The 13481-nt window shown below is 32.5% G+C and overlaps 3 protein-coding genes across 3 annotated transcripts; 1 reads left to right on the forward strand and 2 right to left on the reverse strand.

The window, feature by feature from the left end:
- Positions 1-66: 66 nt before the first annotated feature.
- On the forward strand, positions 67-4181 carry Ge-1 (Enhancer of mRNA-decapping protein 4 homolog Ge-1). Its single transcript, XM_074253762.1, has 4 exons — positions 67-207; positions 339-412; positions 802-1534; positions 1772-4181. Exons 2-4 carry the CDS (start codon positions 366-368, stop codon positions 4127-4129), a joined length of 3138 nt encoding a protein of 1045 aa, XP_074109863.1. The 5' UTR covers positions 67-207; positions 339-365; the 3' UTR covers positions 4130-4181.
- A 486-nt stretch (positions 4182-4667) lies between these two features.
- On the reverse strand, positions 4668-5801 carry LOC141534422 (rRNA-processing protein UTP23 homolog). Its single transcript, XM_074253767.1, has 3 exons — positions 5578-5801; positions 5276-5499; positions 4668-5147 (listed from the first exon to the last, which is right to left on the reverse strand). The coding sequence occupies exons 1-3, from the start codon at positions 5695-5697 to the stop codon at positions 4736-4738; spliced, it is 756 nt and encodes a 251-aa protein (XP_074109868.1). The 5' UTR covers positions 5698-5801; the 3' UTR covers positions 4668-4735.
- LOC141535270 (phospholipid-transporting ATPase ABCA3-like) lies at positions 5708-12431 on the reverse strand. The gene is made up of 11 exons (XM_074255128.1): positions 12299-12431; positions 11920-12218; positions 11696-11849; positions 11153-11316; positions 10239-10852; positions 9075-9273; positions 8814-9005; positions 7474-7686; positions 7052-7343; positions 6527-6954; positions 5708-6088 (listed from the first exon to the last, which is right to left on the reverse strand). Exons 1-11 carry the CDS (start codon positions 12429-12431, stop codon positions 5837-5839), a joined length of 2940 nt encoding a protein of 979 aa, XP_074111229.1. The 3' UTR covers positions 5708-5836.
- Positions 12432-13481: the final 1050 nt, after the last annotated feature.

Here is a 13481-nt window from a genome sequence, read left to right on the forward strand (position 1 = left end):
ATATATATATATATATATATATATATATATATATATATATATATAGCAACAGCATTTGGCTTTCGGTAAGTAATATTTTCATCGTGTGAAAATCCCTTCGCCAACGTACATACACAACTGATTATTTTTAAGTGAGCTAGTATTGCTGCGTAGCTGAGGACAACAACGATTCTTAAAAGTATTGTTAAATTTATAATTAACCTTCTGGTAAATATGCAATTAGTACACTATATATATATATATTCGCAAACAGCCGCATGCAAATACAAACGTGTCACCGGTTTAGGTTAGAATTTGTCAACTGATAATTTTTATTATAATTTTTATCTCTTTTATAGTTGTAAGGAGCACCTAATTTTTTCATCATGTTTAAAGTCGAAGAAGATGGATTGAGATCTCACAAACAGACTGTGTATGTATTGATTATATTTATCATCAACTAAAAATCTTTGGCATTCCAAGGTTTTCTTAAATTTACCGAAAAGATTATTTTTTAACATAAATTAGAAAATTTTTTTCTGGAATCGTAGCAGTCACTTGATAATTTTTTATTTTTATTTAATAAAAAAAAATTTTTCTAAAAAAATTATTTATAAAAAATTGGATTTTTAATTTTTTTAAATTTCTACAAGTCAATTTTTTTTCTATTTTTTTTTGCCATGATTTATTTGTTAAAAAAATTTTTTAAGATTATTAAATATCTGCTAAATTAATTTTAAGTGAATCGTTTTTAATTTTTTTTTTAATCTTAAATTTAATAATTTAAATTAATTAATTTATTTTTATTAAATTACTTGACAGAGAGTTCAATGGCCAGGAAGACCATCACTCAGCGGATGTATACAGCACAGATGTAACAGTAATACCATCGCCTGGAGAATATGACCACGGGAGTTCAAAAGTAAAATTAAAAAACATCGTCGACTTCACATGGGAGTCACACTATTATACTGGACAACTTCTGGCCGTTCATATGTCAGGAAAGTACCTCGCATATGGAATAAAAGCTGGAAGCGGGGCTGGTGTTGTCAGGGTAGTTTATAAAGATTCCGAGCAACGGGCTCTTCTGCGAGGAATGCGAGGCGTAATCCAAGACCTCGCGTTCGCCCATGTACAGAACGTGATCCTGGCTTGCATCGACCACACGGGTAGCTTTTTTGTTCACACGATAGTTTCCACCGCAGCTCAGTTGGTCTGCAATCTTTTGCTGCTTGTCAATTCTGAGGTAGTGACGCCGACCAGCCACCGCGTGATCTGGTGTCCATTTATTCCTGATGACGACACCGGTGACGCGGATGACGTTTCAAAGCTGCTTATGGTCACGCGAGGTGCTGCCGCAGAACTATGGTCTATTGACAATGTCTATGCGCAATTAGGCTCTGGACCTCTAGCGATAAGTGACCCAGCTGTCAAAGGGTGTGGAGGCTTTGCTGAAATTTGCCAGCATGAGTCGACTATTGTCGAGGCCATTCTCAGCCCCGACGGTACTGCAATAGCAACTGCAAGTCTTGATGGAGAAGTCAAGTTCTTCCAGGTAATTTAAATTAGCAAAATTTTATTTATTATTAGTTAATTAATTAAAATTTGAATTATTTTTTTTTGAAAAATTATTGGCTCTGACAATTTAAATTTTAAGTTAAAATTTAAATTAAAATTGATATTAAGTTTTAATTTTTACAAAAAAAAAAAAAAATAACTTAAATTTTAATTTAATAATTAAATTTCCAAATATTTATTCGATAAATTATCTAAAATAAATAATATTTTTCAGGTAGTTTACAACAACACCCTTCAAGAGGCTTGTTGCCTCCACCAATGGAAGCCTCACGACGGACGACCAGTCTCATCTCTTTTTTTCCTCGATGACCACAAAAACTACAACTCAGAAGCCCAATTTTGGAGATTTGCTATAACTGGATGTGACAACAACACTGAGTTGAAAGTCTGGTCTTGTGAAAAGTGGAAATGTCTTCAAACAATAAAATTCGAAGCTTCTCCATCAAGCGGCAAGATGCCGATGCTAAAAGCAGGGCTTGATTTATCCGCAGGCTTCCTTCTGCTATCTGACATCTGTAACAAAGGTCTTTACATCCTCAGCATCGCCAAAGACACTGGCGACGGTCTAGCCTGTATATCGACAATTTCAGAATTCCGACTTCCGTACCCGATTTTGAGTTTCGGGATCGTCGACGCTGGCATGCGGAAAGTCCGACCCACCGGTGAGTCTTTGGAAGATCTCTGTCCCCTGGATGAAGAAAGCGACGAGCAGTTAGTCATTCGCATGTATCTAGTGCAACCGAAGTCACTCCAAGAGTGTCACATCGCCTTCCAGCCAGCACGACAGTTCACCGGTGGCTGTATGATGGACACACTTACTCACGACTCTCTGGACTACTCTGAAGACCTGCAGCATATCAGACACGAGCAGAACGGTGTCGTAGAGGAAAATGGTGATGAGACAGTCTCAGGATCTCTGGAATCTAACCACGCGAGCTTGAATCTCATGACTCCTGACGCTTTTAGCTCACCAGCTAAAAAAGAAAACAACTTGTCTGGATCTACCAGCCCGGAACTCGGCAATGTCTTGTCCGCGAGTCCTTCACTAGCTCAAGCGGTCCACGCCTTGAACACTTCGGATGTACCTCTGGCGACCAGTGAGCGAGAGCGCGCTCAGCAGAGTGGAGGTAGCAGTCCTTCGAGAGAAGTTAGAGAAATTTTGTCTCTAGCTGAGCCCGAGGATGATGAAGAAGAGGAAGACTTTAAAGAAATTGAGTCGGTTAATAAAGACGAAGAAAACTGGTCTAATATCCCTGTAGTGATGCTCAAGGACGTTCACTTGGAGTCTGAAGACCTTCCCAAGGACGACATAGTGCCGAAAGAGTCTAAATTAGTTTCTCAGGAAGCCTGGTTGTCTACCAACAAAGCAGTCGCGTCTCTTACCACCAAAATAGATGGTCTTTTTGAAATAATCCAAGATCAACATCAAGAACTGCGAGAGTTGAGATCGGAAGTTTCGAGATTAAGGCAGGATACACCTGTACTGACGAGAGTTGAGAACGCGTTTTCTCGCGTGTCACAGCAGCAGCTAACGAATATTGAACAAACCATCTACGGACGGCTTGCTCGACAAAATGAATTTTTGACTACTGTCGAGACGACGGTTAAAGAAAATATCCAGTCAACTTTACCGAGGGTAATTACTGATGTTGTAGATCCGCTGAAAAATCAATTTAAATTGGAGGTTAAAAAAATAGATGATTTAATGAGAGAAAATTTCACGCAGTTGATCACCAGCAATCAAATGCGTGATATAATTGTCAATGCGGCCAAGACTGTTTTGAATGAGTCTTTTAAAAGTTCCTATGAAAGCACCTTGCTCCCAGGATTTGACAAAGCCTGTCAAAATATGTTTAAGCAGATCCAAATGTCTTTCTCAGTGGGAACTAACCAGTATCTTAATAATGTTAAAGCGAGTCTGAAGAAAGAATACCAGAAGAAAAACGAGCTACAAAGCGAAGCATTGTCGCGTTTAGTTCGCGAAGAACTTGAGAGCGAAGTCACCCGTGGATTCAACAACCTACAGGAAGGAATCCTCAGGTCGGTCAGAGATTGTATCAGGGAGAATATGGGCCAGCATATGATGGATATCCAGGCCAGGTCGAGAGCGACGACACCTGGTATCACGGCTTCGAGTCCTGCTGACGCCCAGTTGAGGATACTAAGTTATCTCCAGAAAAATCAGCTGTCTCACGCCTTTCAATATGCACTCAGTGCTAGTGACCTTGGACTCGTGGTACTTGTCTGCGACAGAATTGAGCCTCAGAAAGTCTTCAGTAGTCAAATTGAAGGTCGGGGCATCCTTGCACAGCCAGTTATTCTGTCTTTGGTCCAACAGCTGTCGGCGGACCTTGGTCATCGCACGGAACTCAAGAACAAGTGGCTCGAAGAAGCAGTCTTGAATTTGGATCCCAATGATCCTGTTACTCGTGAGCACATGGGTGTCGTTTTGATGACTCTTCAAACACAGCTGACAACTTTTATGAGTGCTAACCCAGTTCATCGGTTGTCGAAGCGCATGAAGATGCTGTCGATGGCTGCTCAAGCTCTTCTGAACCAGCAACATCCTTAATTAAGTAATAACTAATATTATTGGTAAAAATAAATTGATTATTTAAAAAAAATAGGTAAGAATCAAAAGAACATTTAAGACTGGCAACCGAGCTCCAGAATTCCTTAAACTTCCGTGATTCTAAAAACACCGGCTGATATTTTATAATGTAAAGATTAAGCTGTAGTAAGTTTAAGAACACGTGCTCGGGTTATTTGTGCTAGCCTTAAAATTATATTACTTACAGAATATTTTTTTTTACCATCTTATACTCAGTTTGTATATTTTTTTTTCTTTTTTCAAGATTATTTTTACTAACTTCACTGTAAAAAACAAAATTTTATTTTGATTTTTTTAAGCTTTTGGCAGTGTTGATTGATATAAATTGAATCATTAATATTTTTCTTTGAAATTATTTACCTTTTCAATTATAGTTGATAGTTTTTCTTTTTTATCTAAGTAATTTTAGAAATAAGTTATGATTTAACCATAAGATATTAATTAAATAACTTTATAACTAAGTCTATATAATAAGGCCAGATATTTTTTCTCATAAATCTAAAGACATGTATTATTATGTATTATATTAATAAATAATAATAAAGTTTCTTATAAATTTATTTGATTTTATTTTATCGATTGTTTAAGAGCTTCTTTAATGTGCGCTGATACTTTAACTCGTTGGCGTTTTCTGACTTTACCAGAGCTTGGAGCTGGTTGAGTAAGAGTCGGTTTCTTTTGCTTCTTCTTGCAGCTCAGGGGATTCGGGCCTTTCTTACGCTTAACTTTTATAAACTCCTGACTTGGTCGAGGAGTTTGTGGCAATAGTCCTTTTTTCGTCATAGATTCTATCAGTTGTTTCAATCTTTCTACCTCGGCATTTTTAACGCTCACTTGGTTTGAAAATTCGGCGCTTCCTTTGTCTTCTTCAGAAGGAGGTGCTAAAATCGGCGCTGGACCGTATAAATACATCGTGGGAACTCCAGGAATCAATTTTAATTTTGCTTGAAGAGCTGCATCTTGTGTCGCTACTATATACCTGTAATTAAATTAATATAATTAAATTATTACAGCAATCTAGTATTGCAAAATTTTTATTGCAATTTTTTTAATTAAATTTTTTTTTTTTTCGAGCGTTTCACATCAAAATATTTTTTTATAATTTACCTTGAAGGATTATTCCCTTTAAGCATCGACAGGACACATTTAGCAGCAGATGTTGGAGCCTTTTCATGATCACACTTGTGCAACGGAAAATTTTTCAATATCGTCAGCGCTCCGTAAAATGTATGTCCTAGATTTTCAACTTCCTTGGCAATACAGGAAGTTGTCAATAATTTAACTTCTCCTTGTAAATATTTGGGAATTTGTTCCCGAATATTTGTTTTATTCTGTAAAAAAATAAATTAATAAAATAGATAATTGCTAAAATTTATCAATATCTAGGTTAAGAAATTTTATTTACTTACCGCTAAAGCAGTAAAACAAAAAGTCCCATCAACTAACACTTGATACGGTTGACGAAATTTATAATTATTAATGTAAAAAGACAAATGTTTTTTTGCTTTTTTCAACCTTTTTACTTTCATTTTTGTTTTAGGTTACTTTATACAAAATACATAAATATAAACACCACGTGGTTCAAGACAGACTGAGTAGTCTTTTCTAGAAACTATATTTACGATCAAAGACCTCTTGCGCATGATCAAGTATTTATCTGTCAATTTGCTAAAACGTCATGTCAGTGCTGCGACGTTCAAAAATACGAATTGCTTCCATCAGTCTCTGAATACGAGACATTTGTTCAGAGTCTTCCTCTTGGTGATAAATTTCTCTACTGAGTTGATGATAAACTTGCTCAAGACTTTGCTGGTTTATAAAATAATTTGTTATTTCAGAGTGTTTTAATTTGACGGCGTTCAGGATACTGTACACACTCTCAAGGTCGTCTGTTTTTTCGAATTCATATAACAATACATCCTGCGAACAATGTTAATAATAATTATTATTATTATTACTTAACTAGACACTTAATTATAGGTTAGGTAATTATTAGATTAAAAATAAAATTATAACATAAAATTTATAAAAGAAAATAATTTATGACATTTAAATTAGCAGTCACTTGATTCTTTTTTTTTTTTAATTTTATTTGACAAAAAATATTTTTAAAAAATTGCACTTAAAATTCTTTAATTTTCTACAAGTCAAATTTTTCCTTTTAATTTATTTCAAAATTTTTTTTCTTCAACAAAAACTTTCTAAAAATATTTTTAAACGTCATGACACTGAAGTTAGCAGACGTCTAAAAATTTTTGATTTTTTTTTTTATTAACTAAATGACAATTAAAATTTGACATAAGTTAACTTCACTATCGTAAATATTTTATATATATCTTTAGATTCAAATTTACTCACAAGATGGCGGCCCAAAAACACCGAAGATGGAAGCGCTTCTTCGATAGACTTCAAAATGAAGTCAACAGTATACAACGAAGTTTGTGGGTCTAAAATAACTTTCAAAATAAATATGTTTCCCTGTTTTTCAACAAGACGTTCGCAAGATCCCACCGTGGCCAAATAACCGTCTGCTAAAATTCCCACCCGGTCGCAAAGAGCTTCTGCTTCTTCAATACTGTGTGTCGTCAAGAAAATACATTTACCCATTTCACGAAGTTGATACAGAGTCTCATCAAGCGCACTACGTCCAATTATATCCATCCCAGAAGAAGGTTCGTCGAGGAAAATAATCGGTAAGTCCCCAATGAGACTTTGTAACACGCACATTTTTCTTCTTACACCCCACGCGCAATTTTTCAGAGGAATATTTTCGAATTCCAACATGTCTATTATTAAATGAAAATTTTTAATTAAATATTCGGACTTTTTTGATTTTATAATTCAATTTTTCGATTTTTGGAAGAAGTTAGAGTTTTAAATTACCAAAAATGTCAAGCCATTTATCAACTTCATCGCGAATATTCTTCCAAGGGACTCCTCTTAAAGCTGCGAAGAAAAATAAACTCTGTCTTCCCGTGAGAAAATCAATCAGCCCGCCTTTCTGAGGACAGTATCCAATCATTCCATAAAATTTATCATCATTTAGGGAAGAATCGATACCACAAACTAATGCTTTTTCAATATTAGCTCGTGATTCGCCAATAAGTGCCCGAAAAATTGTTGTTTTTCCAGCTCCATTCATCCCCAACAATCCAAAACATTCCCTCTTATTAATCTAATAAACATAAATTAATTTACATTATTATTAAAATAATAAGAAAAATTTTTTGTCTAGGATAGTCATATGATAAAATTGGTTTTTTAATGAAATTTAGTGTCTTAATTTGAATAACTAGGATACTTACTCGAAAATTGACATTGCGAAGAATTTCTTTCTTCTTATATTTAGCTGACAAGCCTTTGACAATCACGGCATTCCTTTTAGGAACAAATTTACTTTTTTCATATTGATCAACTAATTTATCAATTATTTCTTGTTCTTTAACAAGATCTTCTTCTTTTGGACCGTCTGTTTCTTTAGGACGTTTATTAGCGTACCATTTTCTTCGGCTGGTTGGCTCAAAAATGATGAGTATTAAATGAAAGCAAACCGCCTGTGAAATTAAAAGAATAACGTCATTTACTACCGAGTGATGAAAGAAGGCATCTGTTTGCGAGTCTAGCCATTCGTTCAATGGATTGAAGCATAAATTATGTCCGCAGTTGTCTGAAAAATAAATTTATTAATGATATACTTAATGGTTGATAATGATAATGATAATGATGATGAGTTAAATATATCATAATTTATTTCACTCACAGCAACAAGGATCTTCCAAAGCGAATTTATTGTCACAATCATTGTGCTCAGAGCATTGTTTATTGTACAATTTAATGGCGATGAAATTACCTATTGCACAGGAAAAAACATAAGGTGGAAATATGTGAAAGATTATTTCGGCGTATTTTTGGAAATTTGGATTTATGTTGTACATTATAAACGGAAATAGAATTTCTGGATTGATTACGATCGCTGAAAAATAAAAATTTAATTTTTTATAAATTTCTCTAAGAAGAATAATTAAGGATAATAAAAAAAAAAAAAAAAAAAAACCAGTTAATAAGTTGATAATCATAATATAAAAATAAACTCTTCCAGTATGATTTGTCCATAATTGAATGCAGTAACCCATTGCAATGGCTGCTGCCCCGTAGCAACAAAAGATGATAAATAATTCCGCTGAAAAAAATTATTCAGATATGTACTAATGAATTCTGCATAAAAAATTTTTTTTTATAAAATTAATTATTAATTAAAATTAATTATTACCTACAACAGTTGATGAAATAGTAATAGCATGTTGGTAAGCTGAGAAACTTATTACGGAGGTAATGAGCAGCGAAATCAAATAAATGATAATGTCAATAAAATATGTCGGCAGCCAATAAATGAACGTACTGACCTGATTGGTATTTAATTGCAACAATTTGGCAATTGTTCTGGACTCTCTAACACCCAGGTCAATAGTCGGTAGAAGAATGAAGAGGGTTGTGATGACTACGGCGTTTTCCCAGTTTTTTATACCTTTTCCATGGGCTATTCGGTATTGCCACTGAGATAACGAGAAAGAATGATCATAAATTTGCTATTAATTTTAATTATAAAGCTCATTAGGTAGATATGTAATATTTAGTGTTTAGTTACATTATCAGGGTCCATCAGAGGTCGACTCATTAAGTTTATTTGAGTATCCATCGACTGGGAATTGTGCAATAAGAGTGCGTTGTGCAACAAATTCAGCGATATTGGTCCACTGTGTATGAGAACTGGTGAATACAGTAATTCTATTTTATTATCTTTTAGAATATCAATTGCCATGAAATACCGCTCTCGAAACTGTTTTAAATAAATAGTAACACGTATTTAATAATTAAATAAAAATAACAATTTTATTTTAAAACTCACGCTTATTGAATGCATTTCCGGATGAGTTATCAAATCCGATGCTGTCATATTTCGCGTGATATGAAGGGGGCTCATATTGAACTTCTGACACGTTTGGTCGAAGACTGTGAAGAAATTTTGAGCTTCTTCATCGTCGTCTACAAAAACCAGAGGAACAAATTTTTCCAGGGTATAATTATCAGGATTCAATAATAGTTCTCTGGAAGAAAAAATAATAATTTTATTACTATAAATATAAAAGTTGTTACTTTTTAAAATTTAATAAGACTCACGGTGAATGGATGTTAGGAAACTTTGACGCCCCAGAAACAATCATGGTTAAAATCAAGGCAATCGAGGCAAATATAATCTTGAGAAAAAATTATTGTTATTAAAAATAATTAGATTTAACTAATTAATAGTTACACTAGAAGGTATTATTTAGACGTATATTATTTTACAGAAAATAGATACGGATTCCATGATGCAATAACATGTAGTGATTTTTTATAGAACATTGCGGCGAATTGCTGGCGACGTAGGGCACTTTTAGTAACTCGGATCCATTCAATTTGGTTTTGAATTAATTTTCTCCGTCTTCGTTGGACTATCCATTCAAATTTGTCACTGGGGATCCAAGCCCCGCGTTCTCGGAAATGACTTACAAGCCCAATTCTGTAAAATACATAAATTTTTTGAATTTAATTTACATTTTTATTAAATGTTAAATCTTTTTTTAATTTTTAAACAGAATAATTTCTATTCATTCGTTTGGTCTCAATAAAAAAAAAATTTTCCTTCGTTACAATTTTATTTTTAAATGAGAACATTTATGAACCATAAAAAATACTTTTTTTTTAAAGAAAACTTTCTCTAAAAAGGAGAATACAAATTTTCAATGGATTTCGTTTCTAATTTAAAATTTAATTCTATTGAATTTTTTTTTTTATAAAAAATCTGTCCATTCGTTTTTTATTTTTCAAACGACACAATTTTTATTGATCATTAAAAATGATTGAGATACCGATTTATAATTTTAGTATGTTATTTTTAAAAGTATAACCTATCGAAATATGAAAAAAATGAATTTTTAAAAAATTTCACCCGAGGTATGTCCCTTAAATTATTTAGATAAAAATATTTCCTTGATAATAATTGATGTAAGCTTAATTAAATAATTTAGACCTGCGAAATTGTCCTTCAATACTCGCTGCTTGAAGTGAGACAGCATTGATCCTTAAATCATCTTTATTGTTTTCCAAAAAACTCAACAAATGAGCGAACCTAGTTTTTCTCGAGACATTAAAATTGACCATCATCCCCATCTTGCCCATGAGGCTGACAGGATCGGGTGAATGTTCCTGGATCAGCTTCCGAAGACTCGGAAGATCACACTCTGGCTTAATGACCATGCTAAGATCATATCCAATGTTATAACGTCGGTTCAAATAAGACTTCGACCCGTAACACTCGATTCTTCCATTCGCGATGATCGCGATCCTGTCTGCGAGTGTATCAGCGGCTTCCATCGAGTTGGTCGCCATAATTATCGTCTTCCTGCCTTTGAAAGTCCCCAGAATTTCCCAGAGCCGTTTCCGATGTTGAGGATCCACTCCGTAAGTTGGTTCATCCAAGATTAGCACTTCCGAGTGGCCTATTAGCGCAATCGCCAAGCAGAGTCGCCTTTTAGCCCCGAAACTTATCTCTTTTACTTTTAGTTTTCTCTCAGCCTCCAAGCTGAACAGTTTAATCATTCGCCGTGATTCTTCTTTCGACTCATGCAGGCTCATTCCTTTCATCTACACAAAATAATAAAATAAATAGTAATGTTATATTACTTCTAGTACTCACATAAATTTATTTACATTTCGCACTTAGACACTAATAAAACTATAAAACGATTTCAATGTTTTTTTTTTCAAGGAAAAATTTACCCGTTAATTTCCTCCATTGTAAATGACTGAAAATTAAATTCTTTATCTGTAGTACTTTCTAATGGAACCGTACGATAAAAATAAAACTTACAAGTGGGTATCTCTTGGAATTAATTATATTCTCATGTCAAAGGCGATAGTGTAAATAATTAAATAAAAACTTACCATCCCGAATAAGTATAAATGTTCCTCAGTGCTCAGATATTTTACTAACATGTTTTCTTGAGGGCAATAACCAATAATTGGGTTATAATTTCTCTCCTGGGATTTAAAATCACTGTAATCCCGACCTTCTATGTATACTGAGCCGTAAGTCACTTGATACATTCCTGTTAATCATTCAACAAATTTTTATTCGTTTTAAATAAAATGAAATTTTTGTTTCTTATTTTATAAATTTAGTTTCTATTCAAGAAACTTTCAACAAAGTGACAAACTTTTTATGAAAATTAATTTAACAGATATTTGATCATTTTTAACAAATAAATTATAAAAATTATGACAATTTTTCAACAGAATAAATTAAAAAAATTTTCAGCTATCGGCTAGTTTAATTTTCATATAAAAATTAAAAAAAATTTTTTTGTAATAATTTTTTCAGTGAAAAAAATTCTAAAAATTTTTAAATATCGGCTAATTTAATTTTTATAGTTTTCTAATTATTTCTTAACCCAAAAATTATAACAATAAATGACAGTTCTATTTTACCCGATATTATTTTTAACAAACAACTTTTTCCAGAACCATTGTGGCCAATTATTACACTAAATTCATTTGGATAAAAATCAATAGACAAATCTTTCAATACTTGTAATTTGTCAAATCCAAATTCAATTGTTAATTTTTTAACTCTTGCTTTTGGCTGGAAAAAAATATTAAAATCAATTTTGTTTTATAAATTTAATTATTAATTGTATTCATAATAAAATTACTTTAATAAATGGCGGTGGTCTTTCAACAGCCGACCAATTGGTACTTCCACGAACATTAAAATTAACATCATCCGGGGTACTTTTGTCCTTTTTACACAAATAATACCACGGCAACTTGGTACCGTATTTACCTGGATAAATATTGTCCAAGTATACGGCAATAAAACCCCATAAAATCAAATGAAAAGTCCAAGCAATCAACACCGCAGTGACAGATACTTTGTTTGGAGCCTGACCAAGCTTTTCTATGTTGTATAAATTATCTAGAAGACGTGATTTTATCGTATGAATTTCTTCTTCTGTAATTTGATAATTTTATTAGTTTTTTATTTAATTGTTGATTTATTAATTCTTCAGTATATAACAATAATAAACAGACCGATATCTTCTTTGTAAGTGAATGCTGACAATCCGTAAAGCAAGCCACTGTGAGGAAGTAACAATGAAATTATTTTAATGTACAACTCTGAGTAGATAAGAGATTCGTCGAGAACAATTGTAATATGCGCCATTGTTAACCAAAGAAGAATACAGGCGAGTACGGCTTTGATAGCTGAAATTAATGTGATGATACTGAAATTAAAAGACACCTGAGAAATTTTTTTAACAAGTAAATTTTAGGAAGAAAAATTTACATAAAATATTTCTTCAATAGAAACTCTAAAAAATTATAAATAATTTTTTAGACCTAATTTAATTTAAGATAAAAATTAAGTTCGCCAACGTCTAAAAATTTTTTTTATTTTTTCGTAATATTTTTTTTCAATTAAAAAAATTTTTTTAATTTTTAGACGCCGACTAATTTAATTTTCTTCTTAAATTGGCAGACACTTGACAGTTTTTTTTTTTTTTTTTTTTTTTTTTTAAATTAAATCAGGTCTAAAAAATTGTATTTAGAATTTTTTAAGAGCTACTAAAGAAGAAATATTTTATTTAAATTTTTCTTTGTAAAATTTGATTGTTAAAAAAATTTCTGTTTGTAAAAAAACTTGAAAAACTACAAGTGCAATTTTTAAAAAATTTTTTTTAGTTTCAGTTTAATAAATGAAAAAAAAATTAAAAACGTCGACTAACTTTAGAATTAATAATTTAAATTGCCATTAAAAAAGTATAAAAATACTTACATTGGGTGAAAAAAGTCCCGACAGCAAGTATAAAAAACGTCGACATGGTAATATACATGAGAAGAAATAGTGCGAGAATGAAATTTGACTGAGAATAAATAGCGTTCAATATCCATGTGCAGAAAAGTACTGCGGGAACTCCGGTTATCATAATGTAATTGACCCAGCCGAGATAGAGAAAGACTGAGTTTATTTTTAGCAGTCTCATTAAGGCCTAAATTTAAATTAAATCATTAATAGTTACACAAGAAAATTAATTATTAGCAAGTTATTGGTTATTGATAATCAATTAACTTTAAACCCTGTGAATTTATCGTGAATCGCTTTGGTCAAAGCCGACATGGGAATAAGAAGAAATCCAATTACAGTCATATAAAAAATAAGACTTATGTTCGGTCGTACTGCCGAGGGTATTATTGGAAACTCGATGCGGTAATA

The sequence above is a fragment of the Cotesia typhae genome, unplaced genomic scaffold (genome assembly GCF_013202065.1).
Source record: "Cotesia typhae breed Kobodo isofemale line unplaced genomic scaffold, CoteBio_Ctyphae scaffold_13, whole genome shotgun sequence".
Lineage (NCBI taxonomy): Eukaryota > Metazoa > Arthropoda > Insecta > Hymenoptera > Braconidae > Cotesia > Cotesia typhae.